Source organism: Coturnix japonica, chromosome 20 (genome assembly GCF_001577835.2).
Source record: "Coturnix japonica isolate 7356 chromosome 20, Coturnix japonica 2.1, whole genome shotgun sequence".
In the NCBI taxonomy this organism is placed as follows: domain Eukaryota; kingdom Metazoa; phylum Chordata; class Aves; order Galliformes; family Phasianidae; genus Coturnix; species Coturnix japonica.
The window spans coordinates 2,744,160-2,762,570 of NC_029535.1; the positions used below are offsets into that span (position 1 = coordinate 2,744,160).

The following is an 18,411-nucleotide window of genomic DNA, read 5'->3' on the forward strand; positions in this document are numbered from 1 at the left end:
ATTCCATTCCCACCTCTGGGTTTGTCTCTTTGACACAAAAAATAGTTGAATGGGAGTCAGCAGCAGTTGGCGCTGTGTATTTCTTACTGATTTCTTTACTTTCTTTTGCCTGCACCGGCCAATGGGGTGGTGAAGAAACAAATGGAGCAGGAATGAGAATGGCAGTCACAGATAAGTGAAAGCTTGTTTTGCCTTCCTGTCTTCAATACAGACAGTAGCCATGGAGAGATGACCCAGCCAACCTTGACTATCCAGACCCACCCGTACCGGAGCTGCGAGCCAGTGGAAATGTCCTACCCACGGGGGCAGTTCCAGCCAGCCATCCGTGTAGCTGACTTGCTGCAGCACATCACCCAGATGAAGCGTGCAGAGGGCTATGGATTTAAAGAGGAGTATGAGGTGAGCGGAGCCTTCACTTGTGTGAATCGGTAGAGAAGTGGCAGTCACAAAGATGCTTGGGATGGAAGGTTAACTGTGTGCAGAGCTCCTTTTCCTTAATTCACTTACTCTCTTAGTTGTTTACTTCCTCCATCTTATTTCTGTTAATAAGACTAGGATTTAGAATGCTAGCAGTCTTTGGTGGCTCTGTGGTCCAGAGAAAATGTATTTACTACATTGTAAGAAGAAAAAGGTTTTTTGTATTTTGGAACTCCTAAATATTCTGGAGCAATTGATCAAATTAAATCACAGCTTAATGATCCCCGTGTGTGGAACTGTAAAGGCAAAGGTAGCAACCTCGTGTAGTTTAAATGGAGTTTTTCTGTATACTCATATCTTTGTCTCAGAGTACATTTAAGTGATCTTTTCTTGCTGCTTAAAAGAGAGGAGAGCAGTGAGGTGCCAGTATGAAAGCAGCCCCTCCACTCCCCTGCCACAAAGCTGGAGTGGCCAGAAATGCAATGCAAACTACAGGAACAACAGCACTGGGGAGGGGTTGGAAGACAATTATACATTTAGAGAAGAAGGAGAAAATGGGGAAATAACATCAAACATATGTGAGACTTTGCTGTAGCAAGCGATAATTATAATGAATGTGGTAAGCTGGTGGGAAGGCAATAAGTAATTAATATGCATAGTGGCATTAAAACTACTTAAAAATAACTTAACAGCTGTGAAAAGTAAGTTACTTAATGAAAGCAGCTCACTTCTCCACCCTGCAAGTGAGAGTCCATAGGGTTTGTATCACTGATGCTGGGGTTTGCTGTAATTGCAAATAATGCTTTCCTGGTTGTCACCAGGGAATACTTTTTGTAATCAGATGGCATCAAAGATTGTCATGACAGATATTTCTGGTAACTGTATGTTAACAAGGGCTGTGCACTCATGCACCACAATCAAGGGCACTAATTAAAGTATTAATTCGGAGATCTTGGTTAAATATTGAAAAAGGGTGGTAATTCTCTTGGGAGATTTACTTAGCCTCCCTTGGCCTGCACTTCTGTGAGCAGTACCCAGAACTACATTTAGCACAATTACAGATGCCCTCTAATCTAGTTCTCGATGTTCAGGAAGAAAACAGGTGCTGGCATATATGTGATTTTCTGGCACTGGCATTGGTAGTTATCAAAATAACACATTAGCATGAAAAATGTCAATGCAACTTTCAGCTCCACAAGTTGTGCCTTTCCCAGAAAGTGCTATCTAAAGACGTATGCAATGACGATGACACTATCTACATTTGCATAATTCCTTCCTTCACAAGAAGTGGCCTGGAGAATGCCATAAGCTCTTAAATCACTTGTACTGTCCTACCCTGCAATCAGAGGCCGTTGCCCTAAGTGGCAGCCCTTTTAGTTGGATGAATTTGGTTTTCAGAGCACAGCTCCAAGATGCTCTCAGCCTCCAACAGCAATTCTGCAGATTGCAGGGAGGATGCTGAAGGGTTGTAACTTCTGGGAGGTAGGAAGACTAGTTTTAAGTTGGCTGGATGAGCTGCCTTGCAAAACACACTGCAAAATTATTGGGAAGCTCTGAAAAAGAAAAGGCCTGAGAATTTATCTTGGTCTCTTAAAATCTGTTTTTGCACACTAATAATCAATGTCATCCGTGTGTATGTTTTTTCCTCTAAGAAGCTGCTTTTCTACCTACTTTGCAGATTGATAGCATACATGGGAGCCTGTTTAGTGCCACATTACCAAATAATTGTACTCTCATGAACAATCACTTTGAGCAGAACGTATCAGTCATATGTGACAATCATTTATGTGCATTCCCATTTCTGCTGAGAAATCAGGGAGTTGCATTCGGGCTTTTGTTTGATGCTCCTTCACCTGCAGAGCACTAGGGCACATGTTTCACTGATGACATCTTGAAAGGAAGATTTTCAAGTGCTTGCATCTTACATCTAACTCCACACTGAGGAAGCGGCCACGATGTGATGGTGTAAGTGGTGGAATTTCTCGTGTGAATTGGCTGGTAACTGAGTGTGAACGTGGGAACCTGTCAGCACTTGCAGTTATGTGCGTTATTTCTGTCTGCCTGCTGCACCTCAGGCCAAAGTGTCTGCTCCTTGTGGTTGGCAGTAAAACGTGTGGGCCACGAGAGATCGATCCATCACTGACACTGGATGTAGATGGCACTATGTGGGATTAGGCACGGCCATAAACATTTAAACAGGACTTGTTTAACTGTCGCCTGTTCCTTTCTCAGAGCATATCAACCCTGATTTGTTGTGAGCTGCTAGGCTGGTCCCTAACTGTATTGCAAGCTCCAATTACTGTCTGCAGAGGTAATAAGCTTAAGTATCCAAATTTCAAATATGATTTAGGGTGTCACTAAAGCATATTTCTCATGTGCATTACCAAGACTGCTTGCTTATTTTGGATTCTGTGGCTCCTTCCTCAGGTGTCGTAGCATTGCTGGTTTCCAACGGATTACAGTCACCTCTGGATTTTAACCCATTCATTTCTACCTGCCCACAATGCCTCTATCCGGTCAAAAGACCAGACCCTGCAGTTCAGCACTACAAAATGTCAGCAGGATTGCTATTAGATACACTGTCCATGGATTACACTGGCTTAAGGTTTTGTTTGGCCTCGCTGTGTACTAAATGGGAAGCTGAACTGGCTGAATTATTTCTTTTCCATTGCTGGTTTGTTGTTGTGGGTTTTTTTTCCCTGTTTGTTTTCAGCCAAAGCAGTTTTAACCCTGGGTCACAGCAGAGTAGTGGGAAGAGCTTTGCCATCTCTGTTGATACTGCGGCTGCAGGGGGAGGCTGTGGGATGGGCAGCGAGGCTTTTAATTGATAGCATTGCCCTGAGCAGCACTGCTGCATCATTGGGGTACATCAGTGCAAATGAAGGATTTGGGTTTTCATACTTCTAAATGAAAAACAAACTGCAAACTAATTAAATGCCTCAGTCGGAGATTTATATTGACTTGCTCTAAGCCTCGCCTGATCATGAGCTCTTTGGTTATGTATCCAAGTTGAGGTGCTTGGAAATGTTGGTTGAGATGAAGCTGACTTTTAGAGATCCGGCCCTGTCATTTCAGGTAAAAATTAGATCAATTTAGTTTAAAAAGCATCATTATGAATTCTACTGCAGAGAAGGTATTTCAGTCTGCATTTTTACTGCTCTTCTCTAAAAGAAGAAAAGAAAGGAAAGCTTAAAAATTAAGCCCAGATTTTTGAACACCAAAATTTGGTAGTTGAACAAAATTGAACAAAGAATCCAGCACGTTTCCTGCAGAAATACCACATATGGGTCCAGTTCTGATACCTGAGAGGTCCGTTCTGGTCTGCCCTTATTCATAGTACAGTGAGAAGCAGAAGTGTTCCTTTTGAGAGCGTATTTATGAAGTACTCTGTGCAATCCACTGCACTAAACCCATTAGGAATGCAGCTCTTTTTCTGGATACGAGTGGATCGTAACTGATGTTTTTGCTTTTGTATTTCTAATGCAGTTTTGATTCTCGGTGCTACACTGTCAGTGATCTCGTGGCAGAATTGTATGCACAGTTAATCCAGTTTGTACAGCTGGTTGTATAGAAGAGGTGTGGGTCTGCTTTCTGCAGAGGTGGTTTGTGTTCCTCACCAAGCAGAACTGCCCTTCGTCTCTTCAGAGATAGTTTCATGAAAAGCAGAGATTTCTTTGGTTTTGATTGAGGTGAAAAATGGCAGGTTCTTCCATCTTTGGAGGCTGTGTAAAGCAAATATGAAATCTGGAATTTCAGTGGGGAATTTCAACAAATCACTTGAAAGGATGGCCTTAGTTGGAAAGGGCTTTTTGGAACTGAAAGTGCATTCTTTAGCCAAGATAGACTTCTCCAGGTGAAGTGATGGGGAAGGATTTATTGTACTTTTTCCTTTTCAGATGGCTGTGATTAGATGCCTAATGACCATTGCCATTTTCTGGTCAATCTGCCGTGTTTTGATATTAGTAGAAAAATAAGGCACCTTTCCCTTCATCTTTAAAGACAAAAATGAACTGTCCTTACCTCTTTTCTTTTACTCAGAGATTTTTTTGTTGTTGAGTGTGGTGGGTTTGGTGTTCTTGTGAGGTTGTGGGGTTTTTTTTGTACTCAGGAGATGAGCTTCTATTTGGAAACAGCTGTCTGTAAAGGAAATATATGTGTGATCAAAGCCCTCGCCAATTACAGAGTTTATTACTCTTTCTCCTGGGCTTTTGAATAGGAACTTGCTGTCCCTGTCTTTTGTCAGCAGGCTCGTGGCAGTGCTGCAGTGCCTGACATTTTCTGTCCTGGAACCCCTCTGGGGGAAATTCACAACAATTTGGTCTGCAAGAGGGTTGCTCTTATTAAATTTATTTGTAATGCCAGTGTTGTAGATCCTAATAATTGTGTCTCTCTGCTATTGCATTCAGGAACTGTAATAGACCTGGATGGCTTGTGAAGATGAATGTAAATTCATTTTCCAGTTGTCAAACTACCCGCTGCTAGCCAAGGCAGATATGATTCCCCAATGAGTGCAGTATAAAAACTCCATAATTCCCTTGGGATTATGAATGGTACAGCTTGTAATGTTGCGGTTGATTTTAGTAATACAGGCTCACATCAGGGCGTAGATCTTGGAGAAGGCCAAGAAAACACAGCAAAGCTGTTTTTTTCCTCACCTTTGCATTCAGCACAACCCAAAGCTGGGATGGTTCCAGCTGCCACCAGCCATGTGCAGGTTGTGGCTTTCTGTCCCTAGAGAGACCGTCCCTCATGGACAGCTCAGGCCATCTCCCAAGGAGAGCAGGGCCGACCTCCAGCCAGACACCATCACAGCTGCCACTTTCCAGCTCTACCTTTATGACTTTACAATCCTTACTTGACATGCGTTGAAGGGAAAGCAGCTTGTTTGCTTATGTTCAAGCTATATGGTAAAGCAGCACTGCCTGCTGCTGGTTTCCTTTGCATCCATCAAAAGAGCAAACCTGGAGAAGCAGACCATTTATTTTCATGGTTGGTATGTTTTACCTTCTTTTGCCTGTTTTCTATAGATGTTATCTAAAACTCTGAGCTTGTTATTTTTTCCTCAGAGAAAATCAGCAAGTGATTTGTGTTACATCACCCCGTCACCAATAAAGAAATAGCTGAAACCACTGTATGTGCTCAGCTGAAAGCCTGAGCCCTTTGTTTCCACCATCTGGGCTTGCTTAGCTGTGCACAGAATAGCAGACTGTCCTCTCTTGAATCACCACCCCTGGTTCCACACAGCACCACCTAACCCAAACCCTATGGCTGAGAGCACTGCCCTCTGCTCCCTATGAAGAGCTGCAGCCACCATGAGGCCTCCCCTCAGCCTGCTCTGCTCTGGGTCCAACAAGCACAGCAACCTCAGCTGCTCCTCACACACACTGAAGCCCTCAGACCCTTCCCCTCTACAGCCCTCCTTTGGAAGCTTTCGTATAATATAATATATATGTGAAATCTCCCCTGTTCTACAGGAGAAATGAGCTTAACCTGTGACTGTGCAGCCAGAAACCAAGTCTCCTCATCCCTTTAGATCTGCATTAGCAGCCAGCAGAAGCCAAGGGATGCACGTGGTCTGCACCAAGCTCTGTTTTCTTTGTTAGTAAATGTGCCCTTTCCTCGAGAACAGCTGTTTGCATGGTTGAGTACTGAATTATGCAGTATCCTTATTTTTGCCCTCTGTTGCCATCATAACCCACCTGCAGGCATTGTCCAGGTTTTTATAAACCCTCCACTTGTTTGTTTTGCAGGCACTACCCGAGGGGCAGACGGCATCCTGGGATACAGCCAAGGAAGACGAAAATCGCAATAAGAATAGATATGGAAACATAATCTCCTGTAGGTGTTAAGTCACATTACACCGAGCTTCCTGTATGATTCCATAAGCATCTTATGGAAATGGGGTGTGCTTGAAAACCTCACTCAAAGCTGGTTTACAGTGCTGAGCATTCAGTAATTCAGTCTTGTTATGCGCTATGCTTAATTCTAGGATATTTTTTTGTTTATATTTTTTCTTTTGCCCTTTTAGTGCTTTTTTTTTTTTTTTTTTTTAAATCTATTTATTCAAATTAAGGACAAAATCCTCTTTCCAGATTTTCACAGTAGGTGATTTTGCCCATTTTCTATTCATGGTTTTTTTTGTTATATAACTCAGATCTTTCAGTGTCACAAGCAGGATTGTGAAAGGAGATGTGGAACAGCGGTCAGTAACCAGCAGAGCAGCTGGTTTATGAGTAGGACAAGCTTAGCTTCTGCTAATCACAGTGAGGCAGCTGAGAATACACTAAAAACTCTTAGTTGTATTTAATTCATCAAATTGTAGTTGGTGTTGTAGAGATAATAATATATTGTAGAACTACAGGGTAGGGGAGGCCTCCATAAACCCACTTAGGTCTATTTTGTTTCCATCTAAAATACAGCTCTACCTCTCATTTTTTGTCTGATTTTAGTGATTTTTTTTTTTCTAAAGATCTCCAAAGTTAAGCTTTCCGAAAGCTCTCCAGGCAGCTTTCCCCAGTGTTTCATTATTCCCTACAATGTCTGGGAGGTATGAGGAGAGATATAATAAATCATCCTATTTAAGGGCTGCTGAGCAGTATCAAATTAGGGAAGCCACGTCTGGGGCAATCAGAACAAGGAGTAAGAATGTAAATAGATGCACCATACATTTATGTGACTGGTTAAGTGTATGGAATGCTGTAAAGCAAAACTAGGTTGCATGGAGTGATACGCTTAGTAGCGTACTTTTTCTCAGGTTAAATGTATGCTTTCTGTAGAACAAGCAGACTTTATTAAAGTGGAAAAAATCTTGGTCACAAAGAAGTGTCTCTCACACAGGTTATCTTTCCTCTCTTTCTTTTAAAGACTTAAAAGAAGCGATTCATGTAATGGTGTAGGGGAAGTGGCACAGAACAGCTAAGGGACCTCATGGTAAAGGTAATGAAGTCTGGAAATGAAAATGAAAGGATTCTGAGCCCTAATCTAATCCTGATTCTGCTCCTGGCTTTCTGCATAGGTCGTGAGGTGGACGCGGGTTCCAACAGTCTTTGTTTCTCCATATGGAGAAACATTGTAGTTAGCGTGAGAATCATCTCCCTTATCTTCAGCTGTCTAAAAGCTCAGCCTTGCTGTAAGCTTCCTGTGTTGCTAGTGGCAAAGAAAGATACTTCCAGACAGAGGTTCAATTTGCCTGTCTAGACAATTAGCTTAGATCAAATTAGTCTGAGAAATGAATCATCTAGCTGTAACAACCGCACGTTGGTTTTTGAAGGTGGAAGTGCCATAGTATGTTGTGAGTAAGATAACGTGAAAGAAAATATTTCTTTGGAGGGTTTTGAAGAAGCAGTTGACCTGATGTCAAGGTGGAGGTGAAGAAAGGCAAGGCTGTGTGAGAGGCACCATTCAAAGCTCAGATTTGAGGGCTGTGGGAGAAAAAGTCAGAAGGTTGTTGAGGTAATGGAAAGACATAGGTAAGAAACACAAAAATAGTGAAAGCACAGAGGGATGCTGAAGATTTGTAGGTAAGTAACAAGACTGGATGGATTTTCCTCACTTAAAGACATGGAGAAGGAGAAAGTAATTTCTAGATTTACTAATGTGCCATGAAGAGTGATGAAGTAAAATGGATTGAAGTATTTGCTTCACTTATAAAATGCTGGGAAGAAGGAAGAGAGGATGCCTGAGGAAAGGGTATATGATTCATTAGATATTTTGTCAAAACGGTGGGAAATTATCAGTGATGTCTCTGGTTAAGTCTCATCAGAACCTACTGATGGGTGATGTTGGGCTGCTGTCCTGAGTAAAGGCAATGGCAGGATTCAGAAAGGAGAAATGACAGCAGAACTGAAAATAGCAGGAGAGCAGTTCCCTCCAGGCAGATCATGAAAATGAATTGTGCTCTGTGGGTACAAACTGTGCAAAAGCCTGAGCAGAGGAGAGGAAGCAGAACACGACGACATCCTTAGCTGATTTGTTGTGCTAGACCTACAATTGCTGGTAAAACCCAGTGTGCACTGATTGCTCTTACCAGTGTATTTGGTCAAATGCTACAGATGGCAATTAACCTTATTTGTTTAATCACAGTTGCAATTTCATCAGTCCTGGAACAACGTATTGCATGCTGTTTGGAGAGTGAATTGAAAAGCCAGGTTATGATCTAACTTCTTTAACTGCTTCAGAGACTTTTGCTAAAATATGAGCTTATCAGCTCTTGCAACATGTGGTGTTGCTCAGGAATTCACAGCAGGTTGTCTTCCCAGCCTCCCATGTAATAGTACACTCGCAGGACCTTTTTACTCTGCTCACCTCTTTCCCAGTACTTTATTAATACTTTGCCTCTGTGTGAAAACCTAAATTTTGCTTCCAGCCCCAATATCTGCTGCTGCTCTTACATCTGCAAACCAGTCTTTGCAGACCAGCTTAATGGGCAGAGGTAGGTAATGGGTGCACTTATAGGAATGATTTAAGTTTGATTTAGTGTTTAGATATTGATGCTTTGGAAGTGTATCAGCATGCGATGGTTAAGGGAGAGATGCTGCACTTATAAGTTGAGCTGATCCCATTGCATAGAAGAGAAAACATCCTAAAGCTGTGTGGGATCTTTGCTTCTATTCCATCTCTCCATGTATTATCCAAATTTGGAGTAAAACTCTTAGGTGAGAGCTGAGGGATAGAGACAGAAGATTGTGTTTTGCTTTAACTTATAGGACAGCACCATCTTTTTCCCTTCTTTTTTTTTTTCCCCCTCTTTGGGGCATGTTTTTACAGGAGGTGTTTAGTACTTGCAGGGACACTTTGACCAGCACTGCTTCAGATGATTCTCCCATCTGCAGTGTAGCTTTACCATCTTCTCTGGTATTAGCATCCTGTGGTGGACCACTAAAACATATCGAGTTGGTGACAAAGGCAATATTGGAACTTGCTTCATTTTCTTCCTGCTCTGACTGCCATATGCTTTGGGCTGGAAGACTGCAAATTAGTGAGAATTGTCTGGTGGAACAGACAGATATCAGGGAAAGATTAAGAGAGCTCGCAGCTCTCTCCATTGTTGCCCTGTTCTCAAGGTATCTGGGGCTGCTGGGGGTAGGATTAGAGGACAGTGCACCTTGAGTGGTCAGTTCATCCTTTCTTACCAGAACTGTGTTGATTTATTGCCAAAGATACCTGTATTTCTCCATCAACTCAGTGGAATACCTTGACAATCAATTTAGACTCGCTGCATAATATTTAGATGGCAAAAGTTGCATGAGATTAATCCAGCACTGGTGTCAAAATGATGCATAGAAAAATTGCAATGATATTTCAAATGATCACTAATGGGGATTTTGACAGAAGTATGAAATGATAACGTGGTGGGTTTTTTTTGTGCTAAAAATGGGAGCATGATGCTTTTCAACGAAACTCCTGTCACTCTTGAAATCTGTTTGAAGACCAATTTTCCAAGTACTCTTCATGCAGACTTCTGCTAACTTGCCTTCCAATTGTAGGCAACTGGAGAACTAAGCTCATGTCTACGCTTGTAAAACTGCTTCCATTTTTTTCCTTAGCCCTGAAGATTTCTGTAAAGCATTTGTGGCACACAGGGATTGTGTGATGTCTGTTGAATGTGCAGAAGAGTTGGGTGATGTCTGTGTGCCAAATATGTTGTCTCTTTAGCTGGTTTAGTCCAGTGGGAATTGGAATAAGGGACTTGTTCTGGTCACTGGGAGAAGTGAGGATACTTGCCTTTCTTTAAAAAGCCATTTGAAGTCTATCAGTTGAAAGAATAAGCACAAGACCCAAGAGTTTTGATTCAGAATGGCCTCCTAAACTTATGAACTTATTAAGCCATTAAGGCTTCATTAATACACATATACAGTTTTTCTGCTACACATTCACCCACAAGTATTAATCGCTTTCCTATTATTTACAGTAAGAATAACCATATTTGGTTCAAGTAAACAAAAGAAACACTTTCTTAGCTACAGAGCACCCGTCATTTAACCATATCTGTCCTAGAGGCACAGATTTATTCCGCAGTCCTTCTCAGATCTCTCTCAGGCAGTTCCCTTAAGGAGACACCCATCTTTATTTCTAAGTTTCTAACTAAGGAGTGGCTCATAGAGCTGAAATGCGATCTGTGAGCTTGGTTCAGTTACATGAGGAGAGGTGGGTTCTTCCTCAATGGCTGTGCAGCACTCTTGAGCCACACACTGTATGTAGAAAGCATCGACATCCCACTTTAAAAAGGCAACTTGAGATTCTTTTCTGTCATCAGGGTCATTTTTGGTCTCACAACTTTTCAGTTATATTATTGCAATGAACCAAGACTTTCATAGCATCATCATACTATGGCATCACAAGGAGGATTAGTAAGTGTTCCCCTCAGAGCCATTAGCTCCAGGGATTTCTTTGCTTTGCTTTTGTTCTGCTCGCTTCTTAACTAGCTTAGTTTCCTGCCTTGAATTGCAAGTGTGAAATTGGCTACAGGAGACTTGGTGTATTTCATCGAGATGTCCACCTTAATCAGCCTGTTGTCTGTCTGTGTGAATTGCTCTAAGTATAAATTCTTCTGTTGTCTGTCTAACCACATGATTTACTGCAACTCCTAGTGTGCTTGCCTTGAGCACCGGTAATTGTGGAGAGCTGGGAGCAACATCAGCACTTTGGGAAAGATACCTCCTGCATTTACAGTTTGTATTTATTAATGCATGTTGTAGCAGAGCTTTTGATGGATTCACCAGCATAACCATTTTCTGAATGCAAATATGGCATTTGAGAAATACAACAGTGCAGCTATAGTTTGTGGGCGTGAAAATCTCACCCAAACAATGAACGAAGTATCGAGTCATTGTTTTACATGAGCTAATGGATATTCAATATACATCGAAATCTCAGTTTTCAGAGCTGTATATACATCTGTCTCTGTTGCTGTGTGTAATTAAGGCATGGCTAAAACCTTTTTGACTGAGTTACTGCAGAATTCCACCTCGTGTTTTTGTTTTATTGTGATGATTCTTTTTAATTGAATGTAAGTCATGCTTAGGCTCATATTTTGCAAAGGGTTTCTAGCCGTTAATGCTTTACTGCCTGGGAGCTACTGTCTGCATAGCTAGCGGGGAGGAAATAAACTTAATGGAATCTGTATTCTGCTTCATTAAAAAGAAACCCTTTAGAAATGAGCCCAGCACGCCTGGCTGTGACCTCCGTAACCTGGCTGCCTTTCCCAAGCAACTGGTCTTCAGATAACAGCTCTGCAATTAATTACATGCCAGCACTGGGACTGCCAGCCTCGATCAGATCAACGCCCAGCTCGCTCAGTATCTGCTTTGACAGAGCTCAGCACCAGCTGTTCCAGAGGAAGATCAAAATATTCTCTTGGTGGAAAATTATGACATAATCTGCCCGCTGGGGTAGTTCCTTTCTTTATCTGAGCTCCAGAGCATAGTGGGAGAGGAAGAGATTGATATCTGTTATTTTGTTGCCTTATCTGAAGTAACTTTGAACGTCCTCAAAAACACGAACACTTTGTTTTTGCTGCAGTGGGTTCTGTGGGTTGTATAAAAGAGCTCTGATTTCCCTCACTATTTTCTTCCTGTACTTTGGATTTAACCCCACTTGTTAGTTGTAGGATTTCGTTTGTCATTTTATTCTCCTTTAGTCTTCCATTCCGCTGTTGTGGCCTATTTATTTTTATCCTGTTATTATATATATATATTTATCCTGTTATTATGTTAGCGCTTGCCTCAAGTTTCCATGGGCCTGAGGAAGCCAGGGGGGCTGTTACATCCCAGAGCTGAGATGGCTTTTGGAATGGAAATACCTCCTGCAAAGACCCCCCAAACCAAGCGGTGTCTCTGGTCTTTTCAAAAGCTCAGTAACAAATTATAGTGATGGCAGTGAACTTAATGAGCACTGAGATTGAACGAGTACTAACCTAAAGATCTTACAGACAAAAGAAAGGGCATATAGGAACTGGAATAGTTTCGTTATTCTTACAGTTCTTTGTTTTGTTTTGTTTTTACTGTAAGGATTCAGTTACTCCCTTGCAGGAATTGGCAGATAAAATAAAGCACTGACAAAGTCCTCTTTATCGTTACTGTCACTTTTCTCTTTCCTTCTTTCAGATGATCATTCAAGAGTGAGATTGCAGCTGCTGGATGGGGACCCTCACTCTGACTACATCAACGCCAATTACATAGACGTAAGGCTCACGGACGTTCCCAATGTGACAAACCCTGCTGCTGACAATCTGCTCACCAGTTTGTGGTGCATGTTACGTAGGGACAGACTGCTGGTCTGATGCGAGTGACAGATGAACGTTACGCAGACTTCATGTTGTGACAGGGAGAAGGTTCTTGGTCTCCAGTCTCTTCTTTCTGACCAGTCTAGACAGATGGAGATTTCCTATGTCTGACAGCTCCACAAACACAAGTGGAATGTGGGGTAAATGCATGATGTATGTGGAAATCAGTATCAGCCCCTCACAAAAACATTAGCAGATATCTGACTCTTACTGACTGTGTGCAGAGTCACAGTGCACAAGGTGTGAGTAGCTTGACATTTTTTAAAGCATTGTAAAATAACTTAAAAAGCTGCCTTCCTTGCACAAACAGAATGTTATGTGATGTGCACTTCTTGTATGCATCTCCTCGTGCTTAGGAACATGGCGCTGTTCAGAAGAGTATCTCTAATGGAAGAAACTGAAACAGGCACTTAATAAAGTCACATACCACTGGCATTCAGTGTTATCATGCAGGGGAAAACTCACACCACCTTTGTTGTTTTTCAAGCACAAAGATTCAGCTTTTCCCATGGTGGTTTCCAGAGCTGCCTATGGGTCAGGCATGGCACTTCTGTTCCTTGGAAGGAATAGTGGAAACTGCTCCATTCCTGTTATCTCCTTGCTGTCATGAAATCCTGACATTGTGGGGTTTTTAATTAAATTATTTGACCTGAGTGAGATACCATCACTGAAAATCTAACAGGGCAACCTTGTTGCTTATCTTCAGGCGTTCAATAACCAGTGTTGGTGCAGAGCAGTTCTTGCTGCCTGGAAGGTGAAAATGCATGTTGCTGTGCTTTGTTTAACTGTGACCTCAGGCCATCACCTATTTGTCTTTTTTTGCAGGGGTACCACCGGCCTCGTCATTACATTGCAACTCAAGGCAAGTTCATTCTTGTATGTCTAAATATTTGTAAAGTCACTGCTGTTTTAGATTGCTGAAAGGTTTATTGATAGGGTGACATCTTCTGTGTTGGGAATGTCTGAAAACTTGGTTTAGGGGAGCAAAAGGGAAGGAGATAGGATGTTCCAAGCTCTTACAGGTGCTCAAACAAAAGAATCTAAATTATAAGAGTAGACATAGAGGTGGCAGAACAATCTATAATGTGCCCTTTGTGCATGAAATATGAAGATATGACTAAAAGGGACTCTATGGAGCTTGAGTTTACCTGCTGAAGTGAAATTTCCGTGGGAAGGCACTATGAATATGCCTGTGACTGATGAATTTTTGTTAGTGGGAACTGGTAGCAAATTGCATTTGAACACCACCTTCTGTAAATTAGTTTCCTGTGCCTTTAGGGGCAGAAAGAAGCCAAAACCTCAGCAACGCAATCGAATGCTGAGCATGTTAGATGATGAGCCCCCTAACTGCAGTTCATTGCATTGGATTGCTGCTATCCTGCATCACTAGGCAAACTCTTTGGCCATGACCAGTTTCCCTACAATTATTCATTCTCACTTCAGTGCATTCCTTCCTCCTTTGGAAATGTGGCATTCACATAAATAACCCTATTCTTAAATTCCACTTTATGACTTTTTCACATTTGTCCCTATTGAAGGAGTAAAGAAACATAACAGAGTTAAATTGGTATCTGGGTCTGTAAGGGTACGGAGAATGCATCATGGCAAAGAACATGGAGGATACAGTTTGGGCAGAGTGCCTGAAGGATTTCATCGACAGGGTAGAAGAGAGAAAGTGAGATAAATCCTCTTTTGTGAATGCTGGCTGTTCAGCTGTTGGAGCCCGGTATTTTTCCTTCTAGAGACACTCAAAAAAGGACTAATTTCTGAATGCTTTCTCCTTCATAATTAATAAACTATTAGGAATTGCGGTGTTGCATCTGGTACAAATCTCAATACTGCCTTAACTGCAGAGTGACTATGGAGTTCATCCATATCCCTTTGCTTGTACGTTATTTCCTGCTTGAACTACCGTCTCTGCTGTTTACAATGCAGCCATTACCTCTGTTTCTGGCATGCTGGAATCCCAGATACCTACTGCAAGGAAGGTGAGGTGTCTGATGCACCAGAGAGCTCCAGGCTGTTCAGTGTCTATAGCCCTGAGTCACAGAAAGATGCTCTGAAAGGGAGACTAGGATCCTATGAGAACAGCACAAGGCAAGGGAACGACTGGAACGGGTTGTTGGCATTCGATGCACTCTCTGAAGATGTCTTTTTGTCTTTTCTCATGCCCCAGGGCCGATGCAAGAGACAGTGAAGGATTTCTGGAGAATGATTTGGCAAGAAAACTCTGCAAGCGTTGTCATGGTCACCAACTTGGTGGAAGTGGGCAGGGTAAGGGGACCATTTTCCTAGCACAGATAAACAAACCATTGCTGGGTGTAGCGCAGTGTTGATGCTGCACAATGCTCAGCAAGTGACATTTTTTTTGCTTACTGGAGTAAAGAAAGGAATTCATCCACTCAGGATTTTTTTCCTCTAAAATGCTAGATTTTGTAATACTTAGCTGCTTCCCTTCCAGACTAATAAGGATCTTGTTCCTGCTGTAAGTCATGCTTTAGCAGAGTTATACAAATTTATGCTAGCTGAGGAGCTGTCTCCTTTTTCAGTACAGAGGGAAAAATGTACTTCTGTAATAATTATTCTTTATCTGTGTAATTTGAGTAATTCTCTACCCACAAAAAACTGGAGGCACGAGGACGTGCAACTGGTGTTTGAACTGATCAAAAGAGATCTTTAAATGGTACTTCAAAGCTGAAAGTTGCTGCTCATTTCAGATTATCACTATTCTGTTGTGGTGTGAGCCCGTGCACTTATGGATCTTGGGGCCACCTAGCAGCACCGGCCTGTTCATCATGCATAGCTTTGCTCTCTTGGACTCAGCTAACCACGAGTTAGTGTTAGCACAGGGCTATTGCTGAAGCACACAGTGGGGACAAATGTGAGTGACTCAAAGGGCACAGACCAGCTTTAGGTAATAAGAAGGAGGCACATTTGGGTTGTGCTTCCCCTGGCACGTTCTCCCTGCTCCTGGTAGTCTTTGGTTTAGAGAGATTCTCAGCCAGAAACCAGCACTTTAAAAACATTCTCCTTCTGTTTGTCACCTTCCAGTTCCCTTTGTACTAAAAGAAACGTTTAAGCAATAGATTATTCACAGCTGCTAGTAATTCAAATGCTTTGTGTTTGATTTCCTTTAGATCTCATGTTTGAATGCTGCCTGGTTCTGTTCATTTATTGTTATTTATTCTATTCTAACTTCTACTGACACTTCAGTTTGAAATAAACTCCTCTGTGTAAAAAACAAACAAACAAAAAACCCAACCAAAAAAGCCTCCAAATCCTAAACATCATATAATCATAGCCTCTTTCTACAATTGGAACTGGAATATACAACCTGCTTTGTAGTAGCTATTTGGTTGAGATTTTAAGTGCTTCTCTACCTCTTAATGTTGGAACATTTAGTAACTCTCTAGTCCTTGTTAACCTGAATATCCTAGAGCCTTAAAGCTTTGGCTTTTATTTCTACTGTGAGTTTTGCATGTGGCTTCTAAAAGTAGCTGTGCTGTGTGTTCACGTGATGAGGTGATTTTATTCAAGAGCTTTAGCTGATGTCTTCTTCAACTGGAGAGTGGGGTAAAATGTGGACCAGCTCTGCCTCAATTGGAGCTCGTTCCTCTCAGTATTTTCTTTCCCTTTCCACCAGGTGAAGTGTGTTCGGTACTGGCCAGATGATACAGAGGTCTATGGGGATATTAAAGTCACATTAATCGAGACAGAACCACTGGCAGAATATGTCATACGCACATTTACTGTACAAAAGGTAAGGAAATCTTCAGTCAGCTGATCTTTTGATGCCATACTCAGTTTATGATCTGAAATGTGAACTCTGGGTGAAACAACCACAGGGATGGAGGTGGGAACAGTTGCTGTATGACTAGTTTTCACTTCTGGAATCTGAATTTTTGACAGATATTCCCCTTTTACTTAAGCATCTTTATATAACAACAAAAGTAAAATCCACAGTGCATGAAGCTTAAATAAATCCAAACACCAGCAGGTGGTTGGCTATCCCAATTCACAGAGGAAAACTATAGATGAGGAAAAGGTATAAGCTAGACTGGATACCAGAGAGGTTTCTTTTTCAGGAGAAATAAAGTGTAATAAAAGCTCAACTATTAAAATTGTCCCCAAATCGGCAGGATTTGGAAGATTTATGTTACATGCAATTAGAAATGGGATATCTAAATGTCAGAGTATTTCAGGTCTGTCCAAATTACTCTCCAAACAGTCAGTAAGTGGTTTTAAAGCTTTTCAAAAACACCTACTAAGCCACACTGGGAATACTGTGCTGGTTTTCTTGCTCACAAGGTCCACGTTCCATTGAGTCACTGAAAAACCTGGCAGGAAGTGTTGATGCTAAAATCAGACAGATGCGTGGACTCCAAATACATTTTCTATACAGTAAAAGGTCAAAGCTAACTGCAACTTGTGTGTTACCTTTGACAAAACAAATACAAATCTCACCAGCATGACCAGCTGGTGGATCTGGGTACCACTTTCTGCCCTTTTCACCACCAGCTGTAATCTCAAACTTGGGATTTTTTGGCAGGAGGCCGCAGATAATCTACAGTTTCCTGGAGACTCTGTATTTAGCTGCTCATTCCCCAGGTTTTTGCTTCAATGCCTCAAAAAGGATTTGAGAGTGGTGGTTTATGGAGATATCACCAAAGGCGAGATGGCCTAAGTGTGGACCTGGTATGCTGGGACAAAAGTCATCCTGTAATGTTCCCAGTGAGCTGGTTTTGAAACTGAGACCACAGGTTTGAAGCAGGTGCTGGCATTCACCTCCACAGTCCTCAGCTGTACTTTGCTACTTCGTTTGTAATTGGAGTGCACTTGATCCTTGGCCTTGAAGTCTCTCGGAGAGAAAAGTGGTGTAGGACATATTCTTGCACACGATCAGAGCTCAATTGTTCAGCCCTCCATATGAGAGCAGGGAGCAGAGGGCAAAAGATGTTGATCGCAGTCTGGTTGCAGAAAAACAGAGGCTGTGCTGTCTCCTCAGAAAGGCTACCATGAGATCCGAGAGATTCGGCAGTTCCACTTCACAAGCTGGCCAGACCACGGTGTTCCTTGCTATGCCACGGGCCTCCTGGGCTTTGTTCGACAAGTGAAGTTCCTCAACCCCCCCGAGGCAGGACCCATCGTTGTGCACTGCAGGTATGTGAGCTCTTGGAGCCTTTTCCTCCATCAGCTTTTTTTTTTGTTTCCAGCTTCTTTTTCTTCGTTTCATCCAGCAACGACCAACTACATTCCGTTTGTTTTAAGGGTTTAATTTGTGGGCCTTGTGGGAAGTGGAATCCGGTTTCTTTTCTAAAGTGGCAGCTTTGGAGCTTAGCTGGCATGAATTGGAGATAAGTAGGTCAGAGAGGGCCATTGGAATGTAGAAGACTCTCTGGTGGCCCATAGTCTCTTAGATGCTCACAGCAGAGCTGGGAAAATGGTAAATATCTGGGACAGCAAGTCCAGTTATTATCACAGCAAACCTCACGTGGCAGTAGGGATGATGCCTACAAATAAACAAGGCTGCAGAGGGGGATTTTAAAGCAACTGCTCTTCTGTACCCACATGTGCTGCAGTTTAGCTTTGCACCAGGGTCAGTGGTTTTATCTCATGAATTTTTCTGCCTTCCCAAGTATGGATACCAGTCAGATGCATCTCAGCCTCCTCAAAACACAATTTGAGTGGGAATTTCAGACTGAAAACCTGCC

At 42.1% G+C, this 18,411-nt stretch overlaps 1 protein-coding gene across 1 annotated transcript in view; it reads left to right on the forward strand.

Annotated features, from left to right (window-relative positions):
* PTPRT (protein tyrosine phosphatase receptor type T) overlaps nucleotides 1-18,411 on the forward strand; it is a 143,008-nt gene that overhangs the window by 104,767 nt on the left and 19,830 nt on the right. The window contains 7 exon segments of the mRNA XM_015881395.1: nucleotides 212-399; nucleotides 6,168-6,255; nucleotides 12,522-12,598; nucleotides 13,526-13,562; nucleotides 14,877-14,974; nucleotides 16,344-16,460; nucleotides 17,706-17,860. Coding sequence (XP_015736881.1) covers nucleotides 212-399; nucleotides 6,168-6,255; nucleotides 12,522-12,598; nucleotides 13,526-13,562; nucleotides 14,877-14,974; nucleotides 16,344-16,460; nucleotides 17,706-17,860 — 760 coding nt within the window.